The 16,067-nt window shown below is 41.1% G+C and overlaps 1 protein-coding gene across 6 annotated transcripts in view; it reads right to left on the minus strand.

Moving 5' to 3' along the window:
- LOC6524172 (neurobeachin) overlaps positions 1–16,067 on the minus strand; it is a 164,476-nt gene that overhangs the window by 146,575 nt on the left and 1,834 nt on the right. For all 6 annotated transcript variants that reach the window (XM_039370270.1, XM_039370308.2, XM_015190058.2 and 3 more), the window contains exon 2: positions 13,577–14,380. In XM_039370270.1, coding sequence (XP_039226204.1) covers positions 13,577–13,735 — 159 coding nt within the window. In that variant the 5' untranslated portion in view covers positions 13,736–14,380. The remainder of the gene's footprint in view (positions 1–13,576; positions 14,381–16,067) is intronic.

Genomic DNA, 16,067 nt, shown 5'->3' on the forward strand with positions numbered 1-16,067 from the left:
AGAGGGGGAGGAGTGCAAATAAAAAAAAAGATATAAAAAAGTAACAGGAGGAAACGACAGATTCCCGGAGGGACGAAAGGCACACCGGAAGTGACCGGCAAGAGGAAGAAACTTCTCAGGTAATTATGGTCTAAAAGCGCAATATTTTTTCCCCCTGCCAACCCCCTCGCAAAACTCGCAATTTTTCCTGCAGGCAAGGAGAAGAGGAAGAGCCTTACGTATCTATGTAGTATATATAGTATATTTGAGTATTTTCACCGTTTGTTTATTGACACACGCACAAGTTGGCCGCTGTTTCTACTTAATGTAATTAGAGTAAATTGCTTTTTAAGTGCGCCAAAGCAGAAAAAGCAGAAAAGCAGGGAACAAAGGCATATAGAGCAAATAAACCAGCGCGCCCACAAAGTTTAGCAGCGAAAGCGAAACGAGAAAGATATGGATGGAGAGGATGAAAGATGGAGGACATAACATCACATCCTTGGGCAAAAGTTGCCCCCTTGAGCCAAAAGTTGCATTGTGGGTTAAAGTTGCGCAAGAGTTCAGTCACGGATTTGTCATTTCGCCCATTATGAATATGAGGGCTTTTGAATAAAAAACCCATCTATACTCGTACTCGTATTTTCTGGCATTTATTAGGGATATAAATCATTCCAAAACTGGTATACTAGTTCTTTTTTCACCCTATATGTTTAGATATTATATTTAGACAATTGCAAATCTTCAGATATAATGAAACCATTATTCTCCGAACACATTTAATCATGATTTCCCATATGTTTCTGTATCATTAACGTGCAAGCTACATACTACATACTCGTACTGCAAGTCGTTGAACAATAATCTCAGCAAACAGTACACAATACACAATACACAATCCAAGACCTGGCAGTTCATCAATTAGATCAATTACCAAGCCGGGAACAATATAAACAGCAATAATAACAACAATCGAAGGTGCTGCATGTAGCCAACGCCCCCAAAATGGGGGCGTGTCGAACATGATTACCAGAGCAGCAACTACTTAGGCACATAATTGACAAACTCTAGACAACAACGAGCAACGGCAAACAGGCAACAATGGCCAACAACGGCCAACACATGCACCACTTAAAACTAAGTGCGGGGGCAAGGGGAATGAAACGGGTGCGGGGGTGGGGGCAGCAACAGCTCCGCAAACTATGCAACAATGTTGCCCCAAAGTTAGCAACAGTTAGCGGACATCCTCAACAGACTTTGGTGGGTAATTAATAAATAATAGAAAAGCAACTATTGCCTTATTACGAGCAAAGTAGTTAATAACAAATACAACTTTTTTCCAGCAAGAGAGCAAGTCTATAGCAACGTACCTGTTGGTTATTGTTTATAAATAAGTTTGACACAACATCCTCGCATCTTAAATTGAGAACTTTTATTTCTTAATAATTTCCACATATTAAGAGGGGTGTTCAAGACTTCAACTCCTGACTACTTCTTCTCGATAGATATATGTGTGTGCTTATATAATTTTTATTTCTTGTACCCTCTTGTACCCGAACAGCTGCTGTCAGTTTAACACCGCCCACCGTTTTTGCAATGCCACAGCAGCAGAGCCCCCCCTTTTGGCAGTCGACGACGCTCATGTAATTTGTTTTAGTTCTGTGTCCAACTCGAAAGTTTGTAATTAACATTGTTGGAGGGCAAAGAAAAGCGCGAACTGCTCCTGGTCATGATGACGATGGTGATGATGGTGGTGGTGGTGGGTGTTCGTGGGTGTTGGTGTGGTGACGGTGAACTTTTTGGCGAAACAAATATTTTCGTTGCAAGTTTTGAGCAGCAGTCACACTTACGCACAAAAGCTGGCCAAAATGATTAAATGCAATTAATAAAATAATTAAATTACCAACGATATGGGGGCTTCAAAGCGGTTTTAGCGACGATTTGCAGCCATGAAAGCCATTTAAATGCGACACTTTTTCACAAGCCAACAGCTGTGTAAACACAACAAACACAACAAAAAGAAAACTAGAATAAAAAAGAAGCCAGGGGGAGTGGCTAACCACAACAATGGACAGGCGTTGAGCCAACTAACTGGCTACACGGGACAAAGGGACTGATCCAGGCGCAAATAAGTTGGCCAGCAAGGGTTAGCTATAACACACCCAGCCCGGCAAACAGTTTCGAACGAAAACGGGCGTTGGCAGCCAAATTGCAGCTATCTAAACAATTAAATAGAAGTTTGGTAATGAAACGTGCTAAAGGGGAAAGAAACTTTCAGTTAATCAATGTGAAAAATGGGTGTGGAAAAACTGAACTCAAAAACATAACTTGTATAATTCACTACTCTGAAATCAAAGCATGGTATTTGTTTCAGGAAAGCCAATCATAAATTACGAATAGTTTTGTTTTTCACAACACATTAGTTAGCCAAGTTATTCATATCGCATCACGCACTCATCGCTGTCTCATATTGAAATTGGTTATTTATTTTGCCATTCCTTTCTGTTGGTCGACCGACGCAGCCATTTGCAACCACAAAACATGGCGGCAATGTTGGGTCAACGAAGAGGAGCAGCCCCGCGAGGCGAAACCTGATGGACAAAGGGACAGATGGACAGTTGGGCAGTTGGATGATAGGTGGATAGGTTGGGTTGGGTTGAGTTGGGTTGAGTTGGGTTTCCAGCCATCCCAGCAGGAAGGCGGGATGGTCAAATGGCAGGATGGCAGGATGGTCGGATGGTCGGACATGGCCAACAAACAATGGCACTGGCAGCACACCTTTCCTTTGTCCATGTAGCTAGCTGGTTGCTCCTGAATTGTGCTCCAACTCCGACTCCAGCTCCAGCTCCATCGCCATCTCCTGCCGATGCGATGTTGCTGTTGTGTTCTGGCAAACGGATGTGCACATGCAGCGGATATATTGATTGTCAAGGAATGTACATAACCCGCCGTGTGTGTGTGCGTGTGTGTGTGACAGCTAGCTTTCAGCCATACACAGAAAGAAAAAGTAACTGTCAAAGATGCCTTAAAGTATTTATTTCGAAAGAAGGCGATATTTATTTTACTGCATACTTTTAGACATCCTATACAATGATGTTAAAGCAAGTTACAAACCAAGTTTCAAAACATTATTATGGATTTAATATTATATATTAGATGTCCTCGAACATTTTGCTACGTGTAGTTGCATTTTGACCAGCAGAACAGGGGACACACTGCGGGTGGCCATTGAACACGACTTTCTGTCGGGTTTATTTTGATATTATTAGAACGCACAGAGAGCTCAAAGTCGACTGACTTCCACTGTGGCACTGCAGGGAAGCTGACAAAGTCAAATGGGAGGTATTTGCGGGGGATAGGCTATCTGACTGGGGGAATTTCGATTGAGACAACCGTGTGCAGGTAACAAAATGCAGTCAAATATGAGAAAATCGTTATCAACTGCAAATATGAAACATTAAACAAATGAATGGGCAACTTGTGCTTTACACAATAGAACATTGTACAACTACTGAGCAATTAATATGGTTTAAGCCAATGCATACTTTTGGTTTGCTAGTTATCCCAAAACTTTCCTGACAAATTGTCTGTCTACCTTACTCCACTTGTTATGCCCTTCATTTATCCATCGTAATCCCCGAATAAGCTCGGGAACCAGTGAATTAATTTATATAGTGTGTGCCACACACACGGCACTCACATTTGATTTTGCTCCGCAACAAATTAGTTATGTTTTTGCGCTACCAAAATCCCTTTTGAGGGTCCTTTCGCCCAGCCCCACCCTCCAATTCCCCGGACAATCCTTTCTATGGGCTATAATAAAATTTACAATGTTATCCCAAAAGTGTTGTCGAGTTTTTGTCATTTCATTTCATTTTCAGTATATTTTTTCTTCCCCTATTAATACATACATATACATATATGTATTTCTTGTATGTTTTTATGTCCAGCTGGCGTTGGCGGGCAGGCCACAACTATGTGGGCGTACAATGTCCTTGCGGCATGTCCTGGCTACCAGTGGCAAACACAAAAAAAAAACAGAAACAAGAAAGAAAAAAAGGGTGGAGAGCGCTAGTGGGTTGCTGTCAGTCCCCTGGCTTGTCATAATTCGCATATTAATGTTGTTCATTAAAGTTATATAAATTATGAATCACATTACACGGCAATATGAGGCAAAGTCCTTTCAGAGGGGCGGCCAAAGGGCAAAGGACTCACTAAAAAGTGGGTGGATTGGCAAATGATATGTTTCTTAATTTTCAAGGGAATTCCTTGATAACTGTTTAGTTTACCCGGTTGTGTCTTACATATATATTATATATATTTTGAATTCTACATATTATTACTTTATTTGTTGTTTCTGCTTTTGTTTCATATTTGCTTGTTTCATTTCCCTGTTCATTTTACCCGAGCATTGTGACAAACATTTGGAAAGCCATAAATTTAACGAGACTTGTTCGCTACAAACATCTTTCTCATTCGCTGTACTTAAAAACTGTTGCAGTGCAATCGCATTTTATTCCCACTTCGCCGTGCAAACATATTGATTGGCCTCCAACCGTTTTTTTCGCCCGCAAATAAAAAAAATAAACGGAGGATGGCAGAAAATGTTAACGTTTTCCTCTACCACTTTTCTTTTGAGGGAGCGGTGAGAAGATGTGAAATATATGTCATTCATTTATGCATGCAACATTCTGCACTTGGCGAAGGAAATGGAAAAAGCTGGCGAAAAATATGAAAGAGAGAGAGACAGAGAGGGGCGGTGGAAAAGCAGAGCCCCCCACCCCGTTGATTTGATGATTGATTCGATTTGCCTTGCTGCTGCGAGACGGCAACAAAATGAAAATGTCCGCAGTGCAGTGAGAAAAAGAAACGTTGAAAGCAAAATAAAAAAACGTGAGGAAATAAATAGGAGAAGCGTCAAGAAGAAACATACATATACAAATAATAATAGTATTATCATAATATTATCATCATAAATAAAAATAATGATATTGTATAATATATCGCAGAATGCCGAGCAGATTTCATTAAAGATTTACACATTTTCTGTATATCCTCCGAGTTGTCGGCTCGTGTCATCATTAAATCCTGACAACGCAATTCTGGCTAAACGCAAATGGCCAAAATCCGCCGAGTCACAGCTCCCCTGTGGGTTCTACCCAACCATCCACTACCCAAAAAACATCCTGCAGCATTTATTTTTCGAAAGCTGGTGCGCTAAAGAAAAAGAGAATCTGTTCAACTCAATTGGCAAGATTTTCGCTTTTATTTGCACTCAACCGCCGGCCCGGTTCGCATTTATGTTTGCATTTTATTTGAAAAGCCATCAAGAGACGGGCAAGAGAAAAGAAAAAATCGCCATTAGACGCAGGACCTACTGCGTTATACATACATATATATATATACGACATATATATGTACACTTAGATACATAAATATCCAAGTGTCCTTGGACAGTTGTGCAGTGCAGTCATCGGAAAGTATTATAGAATCAATTAAGTGGCGCACAGGATGGATTTCCATTACCCCCGGCCACCAATTGACTTCTAGTGTGTGATATTTAAACTTGCAACAAAGTTGAGCGATTATTAAGTTGAGTTGAAGAGCGTTTTAAGTCTTTAATAAGTTGAAAATTTGTTTGACAGCAAAAAAAACTTATCTAAGTAAGACAAACTTTTCACACACACACCCCCTTGAATACTACATACATAGAATGAATGTTAGTGCTCGAACTACGTTTCCTCACATTTTCCATAATTCTCAGCGTTTGCCTGCAATAATTAAATCAACAGAAACGGGCACGCTTCAGTAGTTTTCAATCCCATGCCGTCAATTACATGATCGCAAACGATTCCTCTTCGTACTTGGCAGCCCAAGGATTCCGCAAAGTGTCCTGCAGAAGTCTCTCCAGAGGCGAGTTGGGGGCACCTCTTGAATAAAATAATAAAAACAAAATACAAATAAACACGGGAAAACGACCAACGGGGATGGTTCGGTTGCTCTGTATCTGTATATCTATCTGTATCTGTATCTGTATCTGTTTCTCCTTCGGTTTTGGTTTCGGTTACGGTTACGGTTACGGTTAAGGTTACACAGGATCGCCTCACGAGAACCCTTGCGAAAATTGGCGGATGGGCGAAAAGGATTCGCTGACAGGCAGATTAACGCAAAAAAGCCAAGGGAAACGGAGATTGGTCCACGTTGAGCTGTTGACCCTGTCAGGAATTTAAGTTGCAAACAAAACGTGGACATGCCCTCCATCTTCAATGCTGAAACAGATAAAACACTCGATTTTTTTGAGTGGACTGAAGCCAAGTTATAAAATAACCTCAAGTTGCAAATTCTTAAGAATTTAAATGAGACAACAACACCATGACATAATCATGAGATGAACTCAGACACGGTTAAATGCAACATTTAAGGGTCAAGTCAGATAAATTTCAAGACATCCAGTTTCAAGCAGATGTTAATCCGATTTCGGACTGCTGTCCCACGGTTTCCATTATCGAGCACCGCCCACTTTTCTTCCGCCCATCAGAGTAACATACATAAATAAGCAGGCGACAGCGGACTGTGGACTGTGTGGACCACCTCCGAAATGCCCGAATAAAAAACCCGAATAAAAAAAAAAAACAACGCCCAGGGATCAGACTCCACATTTAATATATACCATATTAATAAATAAAGAGTGAGGCGAAGAGGAAGTGCGTAAGATGTGGGCGGGAAAGGCAAAACAACGGCGCAGTGGCAAAAAATTAAAACAGATTTTTGCCGCCACTACCGTCAGCTTTATCACTAATATAGCCACCCGAAGCGACCATAAAACCGTTTGCCTCCTATTGAATTTTATTGATTTTTCTTCGTCGTTTCACTTGCTGCTTTTTTCACAGCTCCTCCTTCTTGGCGTTTTTTTTTCCTTTCATTTTTTTTTTGGGTTCAACATTTGTTGTCGTCAACGTAGTAATTTGCCGCCCCCTTTGTGTTTCCCATTCTTGAAAATGTTATTAAAATCTGAAGAGGCAACACATTTCGGTCGCTTCATATAAAGTTTCCCAGCACAGCCATCAAAGTTCTGTAGATTAAACTTGATTAGCCGGAGAATCTACAAAGACTCGTTGCTGTAAAAGTACCACACACCCCCCTTACATGTAAAATTTCAAGTTATAAAACAGCGATAAATAACGGGGCAAATTATTTATATCAAAGTGCCAAAAACATATGGATTCTTTTGGAATCGAACGTTATGCGGAGCAGGCGAACAACAAATGTGACCACTGCCAAGTGGCCAAATGACCATGTGGCCATGTGGCCAAGAGGCCAAGTGGCGTTGGGCATTGGGCATTATTTACCAGGGAATGCAGCCGGTGGTGTAGGGTGTGTTATTGTGGGTCGACACCCCCCCCCTAGCCCCCACCCCCTGCTTTTCCACGATTTCCCACCACTTCTCTTCGAGTCTTTCGCTTGCACAAACTGGCGAAGTGAGCCACACACTGATAATGACGTTAATGAAGTTCCACAGTTGCTGCCGCAGAAGTTTTCATCAGCTTGCCACGTTGCGTTACAAAATGTGCCCATAAATGTGTCACGCCTCAGATTCAAGCACCCATGCCACCCTCCTCCTAACCTTGCCACCCCCTTCCCCACCTACGCACAGCAACAAAGCGAAACACAGTTAAGGATTGGAATATCAGATCAGATGACCGACTGTGGGGATACTCTTGAAGAGTTGTATAACCGGATTCAAAAGTATTAGGTAGTTAGTTATGCCAAAAGGATAAATAGTATTTATTCTATAGTTTTTATACATTTAGTTTTAATAAAAAATAAGTTTAAAACTCGTATGTTAAATATAGTGATATATGGGCCATGCCAAACGAGTCTTCAAATGCACTATACCCACAAGGGCAAGGGCATCAACACCGGATGGTCGAGCCGTTGAAATGGCTACCGGTTACACATAATACGTCCGTGATCCGGAATACGCGGCCCATAGTCCGTAGTCCGTGGTTGTACCGCCCAGGCCCGGATACCGGACCCGTACCTAGATTTTCCCGACTCTGCGTGCCCACGTAACGCGTAATGCGGCGGGCGCATGCGAGAATCCCTTCAGTCGTAGACTTGTCCTTAAATAACATTGCGTTGTTCTTTATTGGTCGTTAAATCTCTTGTGGTTGTCGTGTCTTCGTTTTGGCGCGCCACCCAACCAACCAACCAACCCCCTTTTTCCCTCCTCCACCCATTAAAATTCCGCCCCCGACACTGCCACGCACACACGCACACACGCACACACTTGGACGCCCGCCCCTCCTTTGTGCTCTGCACCCCTGTCGGTGAAACTCCTTTGGTGGCCACGTTTTCCAACTGGATGTGAATCCTAAATGCGACGGCCGCAGTGGGAAATAAGCGGGGATTTGCGCTTATAAATCTCCACACACAGCTTGCATATTCGTTTCTTAAATATGCGTAGATTCTACATGCTTTTTAAGGGATAACCAGTTTTAACATTTTTTTAAAACATTTTTCTAGACTCTTTAAAAGACAGCTTTAAAATGAAGCTGACATTCGGTCACAAACGGTTGTACAAACTTTAGCTCTAAATATTATAATTTTATTTTCATTTAAATCTGATTTTCCAGATTTGTAATTTAGTTTTGAAAGCGCTTTTATACGTTCATATAGGATTAAGTTTTATATGTATGTACATATATTCTTATATATCATTTTAAATTGTTTCTTTCTTTGATTTTTTGACCACAGTGCAGGTGCTTGTGTTGTGTTTGCTATATGTAGGTGCTGCTGCAGGCGAAAGTACGCGAAGGCAGCCCCAAAACCATTCGATTTCCTTCCAGAAAGGGCAAAAAAACGGCGAGCAAAAGGGTGGGGTGGTGGGGGAGGAAGCAGAAGCAGTTGGCCAAAAGGAAAAAGCAAAGGAAAACGCAATGGCAAAGGCAAACGCAAAACACAGGACACGGTGGCGCCGTCTCTTGTCGCGTTTTGTTGTTGTTTAATTTTCCATTTAGGGTTGAAGGAGAGAGCGAGACGGGCAGCGGGAGAAAGATAGTCGCTGGGCTGCAGGGGTGGCAGAGCGAGAGAGAGAGAGAGAGATAGAGAGAAAGGGAGAGAAAGGGCGAGCCGCCCATCCCTGTGTTTGTTTTTGTATTAACGTTAACGTCTCGTTTTCACCAGCAACAGCAACTGAAGCAGCTGAAGCAACTGAAGCAACTGAAGCAACTGAAGCAGCTGAAGAAGAAGAAGTTCGTGACGTTTCATTTCGTTTGGCTGATAAGCGTGGGCAGGGGGAGGCTATGAGAGAGAGAGGGGGTGCAAAGTGGCCCCCTGCCCAGCCGAAAATTCACCCACCCACCCACTTGCATGCCACACGTTGTCTAGGCAAGTTTTTCATTTCGCTCTCTCTCGCCCTTTGTTCCTCATTTCACTTTCTTCGCTCGCTCTCCACTTTTTACTCAGAAACAGCCAAAAAAAAAAACCCACTAGTTATATAGTAATAATAATACAAATATTAAATCCCAAAACACTGTGTCCTTTGCTGCCTTGAGATAATTTTCAATCTTATTCTGATGAGGAATATTTGAAAAATATCCTGCAGCTTGCTAATGTTTTCTCGCCGTGTCGCTTGCGGCCGCCAAAAGCACCCACTCAGCCACTCCTGCCCCCGCCCCCCGCCAAAACCACCCCCTCTCGTCTGGCGACGGCGGTGTCCTTCATCAGGATGCCAACAATATAAAGCCTATTTTCATTGTTTCCTCTCTGACACTTGAACAGCTGACAGGCGTCGACGTCAAAGTCATGTTGCTACTGCTATTGCTACTGCTACTGCTACTGGTGCTAGTGCTATTGCTATTGTTGTTGTCGTTTCCCAGGCCGTTAATTAAATTAAGTAAAAGTAGCAAAGTATGTTCGTACATTATTTAGTAGAACCCTAATTTCTTCTCCTTCCTTTTCCACCTTTTTCCTTCGTGCCGAACGACTTTATCAGCCAGAAAATTATATGGAAAGGTGAAGAGGGAACTAAACAAAAAGAACAAAAAGAAAAAAAACAGCAAAAAGGGGGAATATATATAGAACAAGATAAACAGAGGGGTGGGGTTGGGGGAATCCCCACCAACTAAACTGTGAAGAAGCGAAGTACTGATTGTGAAACGAATGTGTGCAAATATTTAGCTAGATAATATTTGTGAAACAAATTTTCAGATGGTGAATTTACGCACGGCACTAAAGATAATAAATATAATCGTCTGGTTGGCAAAAACATGATTACAACCATTGCTTTTCATTAAATTGGTTGCCAAAACATTTTAATCAATTTATTAACTGTTTCGTTATTCTCGGAAAAATTGCGAAAAAAAAAGGAAAAACAACAACTGTGCGACCTTCCCCAGTTTGTAACATTCTAATTTAATTTCCGGAAAGTGTTTTCCAACACAAATAAAAAGTAATTAAAACGCGCAACGAGTATAAAACATTGGGTAAAAACACAACCGAATCGTTATACATTTTATGCATTTTGCCATTGGGCTGTAATGCAGGAAAATACCTACTTTTATTTTTAGGGGCTAAACAAGAGGCGATTTGCATTAAACGATTATTTTTCCAGCACAGGAGGGAAAACCAGAACGAAAACGAGAACGAGAACGAAAACGAGAACGAAAACGAGAACGGGCACGAGAATGAGAATGAGAAATCGATTAAAGGCTTTTTGCCTCTGCTGCACGTGACACCAACAGAAGGCCTTCTGAAACTCCGGATTCCACAGAGTGGCTGGGTGCTAGTGGATAGTGGGTGGCCACTGGCTTTGTACGGAGGGATGGCACAACGCCCATGGCCGAAAAGGGGATGCAGCCACTGTCGAGTGTAACAGACAGAGGGCCAGAGGGCCAAAGGACCAGAGGGCCACAGGCAAATGCGCCACATGGCAAAACGGGCATAATTGAGCCGTATAACAAGCCCAATGACCGATTAAGCCAACATGGCGAGTGACCCTCAAGTGAGCCAAATGAGTTGAGCTCCGTTCGGATTGGTTTCGTTCGTAAAAAGGGGAATCCGCCGATTTATAGCTAAGCTCGTGGCTTCAAAATCAATCAAGTTTATGTCCAGTGCTTTGGACCCTAAGGATGTTGAAAGAACTCTGAGTCTACATAGTGCTTGAGACACCTTTGCATTCGAGATTTTGAAAACCCAGCTATTCCCGACTTTATCTCTTTATTTTAGCCAGCTACAAGCGTGATCATCATGAAACTCCCTAAATTTGTGGCCATCCATTAGCCCGTTATCGCCGCCGATAAGAGGGCATCCATTAGCCATTCCGAGTCCTACCTCACCTGCGCCAATCGCACCTATCCATATCCATAATTCTGCTCATATCCCCATCCAGTATATCAGTATATCAGTACCTGCCATCCCATTAATATCATCGTATCCATAATCATTAATCGACCATGCTGTTTCTATTGATTTTTATTCCGGATACGGGATGTCTTTTGCTTTTTTTTTCTAACGTTTCATCTTTTGTTTTTTTTTTTTGGTTTTGGTTTTGATTTTATTATCGTTGTGGAACATTTTTTGGGCGGCCAGAGTTTTTCGAGTCTGCAGCTGGCATTGGAACACGTCAACGCATTTTTACACGCTTATCAGATCGTGCCATATAAATGAACCCACACACCTTCGCACATACACTTGTATGTATGTATGTATGTATGTACATACATATATGATTCCCCCACTTGGCACACATTTCCATTCCGCTTTTGCTATATGGGTGTGTGCACCTGTGTACCTGCCTGTATCTACAATTTATCTGCCGGTGTTTGCCGCTTATCTTATCTCAGGCTATTCGAGTGCGATGAAAACGACGACGACGTCGCCGCTGCTGAGCGGATGACGAACTTCAATTCAATTTCTTTTCAATTTCTTATGACCCACCACCCACCAACCGCCCATCCAGCTAACTAGCCCCCTCTCACAGTTTCACTACCCCTTTTGGCGCCTGGATTTCCTCATTTCGCTGGCAACTTCCACATCCTTTTTGCACTTTTAAAAAACACGAAATCTCGGAAATTTATTAAAAATAATAGAAAAATCATTAACACATTCATTAACAAATAACCCATTTGATTAATTTAGTCGGCTCAGTACAGGTGCCCAGAAACACAAATTATAGAAAAAGGAATTTAAGATCGTTTTTCTAGTAGAACGTAGAAAGATTCTTCGAATTTTCAGCTGTGCCAACGCCGAAAAAAAAGTGGCCTCTCCATTGGATGAAGGTGCTGTTTTTCTTATTGTATTTATTTACTTTTTCTTTTTTTGCCCGAAACTCGGATAACTTTTCCGACTCAGCGGCAGCGCCACCTGGCGGTGACTGTTTGGTTGATGTTGGGTTTTTCTCATTTTCATTTTCACGAGGGGGGACTGGGTACACAAAAATGAGCGGTAATGATGAGCGACGGTGTCGTGTTTTCATTAAGCTTCAGAAATTTTAATATATTATAATAATAATGTGTCTGGGGGATGTGAAAACACGCGAGGAGGTTTGGAAAATTTTTGGTGGGAAAATGCCAGGATGTGAGGAGAACAAGTGGTATATACATTGTCTTAGTCCCCAGTCTTTCGATCCTAATCACAGTCTCACAAGTTGGGCGAGATTTTTGGCATACTACTTTTAATTTCACCCACATTCACAACGACCTCCAGAACCACCCACACACCCATACACCCCACACACACCACCCACACACCCATACACCCCACACACACAACCGCCCCGCCACCCCCGCTCTGCTCCTTTGCATTTGCGGCTTGCTGGAAATGTTAATTTTCCTGCAAATGGGAATGGGGCAAAAGTCTGTCTTGCTGTGTGTGAAGGAAAATTACTTTCTAAACAGAGAGTAAAATTGCTGTCGAGATTTTCTGCACTTCTTTCGTTTTAATTGTCGGCTCTTTAAGTTTGCAACCAAATTAAATGCGGCGGAATGTTGTTTGCCTTCATATAATTCGATTTTAATTTTATTTACGCAACATTGCAACACCTGAATGTAATTAAACTGCATTTGGTTTTTTTTTTTTTGTTGTTCTTTTCTTGCATTGTATGACTTGCATTGGCCTGCATGAATAATAATTTTAATGCTATTTATTTTATAAATCGATGACGAGCTTTAAGTGATTTAAATATGTTCCATTTGTTAATGGGTGTTTAATGCGCAAATTATGCTTTATTTTATTTCGAATATTTTTTCATATTGCACTTTGTTCTGATCCCCATATGAAAAACCCATTAGCCATGTGCTTGAACTATTAAACTAGTTTTGTACAAAGTGCTTGGCCGAATCACTATTTTGATCTCGCCTCAATGTTGTGACCCACAAAAGCAATGACCCTTGTTACCGCATTTCACTTGCAGAACAATGTGCTATAAATACGCTGGCTAATTCGCTGAATTTTGACTATCAACTTGATAAGATAGCAAACAGCGTATTACGTAACGCCGGCAAGCGGCGTTAAAAAGTAATTCATCGAAAATATCGGAAATATCGGAAATATCGCAATCATGTATGAGTATCTATCGAGTTAAGAATGTGGCACTTACCAAATGCAGCACGGTGTTGACCACCTCCCGGTTGGTCACCTGGCCAACCTCGATAAGGCCGATGAGGACGGCGAACTTAAGATTGTCGGCGGTTGTCATTCTGACGATTTCGTCCGGCCGTTTGATCTCACTGTACGGCGGACGCATGATGTCCGCCATTTTGGTGCACGGTTTGTGGTTCAGATTGTTATGTTTGTGTTGCACGTTGTTTAAATTGTAAGTTGTAATATTTATTTATTTGTTTCACGCGTTTCACGTGCGATTTAGTTTGTCGTTTGTTTTGGTTGTTTTCGGTTTTTTTTTTTGTATTTTTTGTTTTTTTTTTATATATAGATTAAGTTATAGAATTAATGGATGGAATGCACACGAAAATACACACACAGATACACAAATATATAATAAAATTACATATATAATTACTATATACGACGATGGTAATGCTATATATATAAATATATATATATAAACAATTAGATATTGCCAGGCAATTGGAGGGGAGGAAAAAATTAATATTTAATTTCTTTTTTTTGGCTGGATTTCTTTTTGCTATTTTGATTTTCTCTTCTTTTTTCATATGCGCATCATTTGCGTTGCTGCACTTTTCCAATTTTCATTTGTTGTTGTTGCAGTTGCAGTCGTCGTTGTTGTTGTTGTTGTTGTTTTTGTTGTTGTGGGGCAGCTGTATCGCCGTCGTGGTCGCTGCTGCTTTTATTGCTCATATTGAGCAACTTTGGCCGCCGTCACTTGACAAATTTTGCATTATTTTTTATATAATACTTGGTTATTTATTTCAAAAATTGCACACTTTTTTTCATACATTCATTTTTTTTAATTAAGGTTTTTGGTGATTTTTGGTGTGGTTGGTGGTTGTGGTGGTGACATACATAAAAAAAAAGGAGAGAAAGAGAAACAGGTACATGAGTACAAAATGCAATAACGCTGGTATTTTCAAAGAACAGTGCGATTCATGGGCTTAGGTCATATTCGATTCTGTAATGATTTCCATTTGCTTTATCACTGCAATGAACATGAATTTATAAATCACAAACCGCCCTAGGGCCACGAAACGCACTGTACTGGTTTTGGGTTATCAAAATTAAAATGAGTATGTACAAAAACGAAATCATAAAAAACTAAATTAAATTCTTATTTTACATATAGAGCCCAGCTACAAAGCAAAATTCGAAATATTCGTTTGATCTGCCATGGATGATGTTTTCAGGGGTAGCAGGTTTTGCAGGCTAGTGGTTTTCCAAGGCCGTGGAAGGCGAGGGGCCATTTTCCGGGGGCTAAGAGGTGGGTGGTAAGGGGTGAGGGGGGTACTAGTTGGCTACACGTGCTTGATGGAGCAAATTTTCGTTCCATTATTCATTCGCTCCTTGGCTGCTCACAGAGTAAAGTGGAAAATTGCCTGGGGAATTTATGTGCATTTATAATTTTCGTTTTATTTGTTACTGTTGTTTTTTTTTCTATTTGTACTGTTTATGTTTTTTTTTATTATATTTTTTTTTATTCTGACTTGAATTAACTACCGGCACGATCCACACGCAGATTTATGTAATACCACGTCTCAGAACGTTGTATTAGCTGGAAAATGGGAAATCTCAAATCTCGGTCGATGATCGATTTCATTAGCCCATGCTCATCTATAATAGTACATACATAGATATGTATCGCGATAAGACTGGGGTTATTGCCCGCCGAGTTACGCTCAAAGTGCTGGAAAAGCCTGGGAAAACCATCGAGGGAGCACAAGTTCTAAACTGCTCGGCAAACACCACTGAACGGGGATAGGTGAACAAAAAAAGAAGGTAAAAAAATAGCATACGTATATAACGCTGACACACCTGAGGAACTCAATAACTGAAGAAGTGAAGAACTGAAGAACAAGGTGTGCTTCTGATTCAGCTGGCTATGGATGGGCCATAAAAGCAACACAGCTGTGTGTTAAAAGAAAACTCTGCCGGAAAACTGTCCAACCAGACGGGTGTGCATTCAATTAGACATTGGACAGCATTCTGTTTGCAATCCAATTCGAATTCGGTGGAGAGCGGTAGACTGACATTTGGTATAACCCCTAAAGATGGATGGATAGCTGCCAATATTATATAATAACTAGCCATTAGTTATAGCGGGTGGGGGAAGGGGTGGGGAAACGTGGGGGATTTAAAGGGGCGAATTCAAGGGGGCTTACAAAAAATGCAGTTGCACATTCTTCCACTACGAACAAGTTCTTTTTTACACTATGCACTTTATAATTTAAGCAGCAACTTAAGTTAAAAAATATATAATTTGAAGAGAAACGAAACGAAACGAAACGAAATAACGAAAACAGGCAGAGAAGAAAAACCGGCGTGGCAAAAAACGGGCAAAGCAACGTTTACTGGTTTTCTTGATATTAGCTTTTGTTTTCTTTCAAAACGCTGCTGCTGCTGCTCGTTGGCAGTACATTTATTTACATACTTATTTTTATTTTTTTGCTGTTTAGATA

This window comes from Drosophila yakuba, chromosome X (genome assembly GCF_016746365.2).
Source record: "Drosophila yakuba strain Tai18E2 chromosome X, Prin_Dyak_Tai18E2_2.1, whole genome shotgun sequence".
NCBI classification, from domain to species: domain Eukaryota; kingdom Metazoa; phylum Arthropoda; class Insecta; order Diptera; family Drosophilidae; genus Drosophila; species Drosophila yakuba.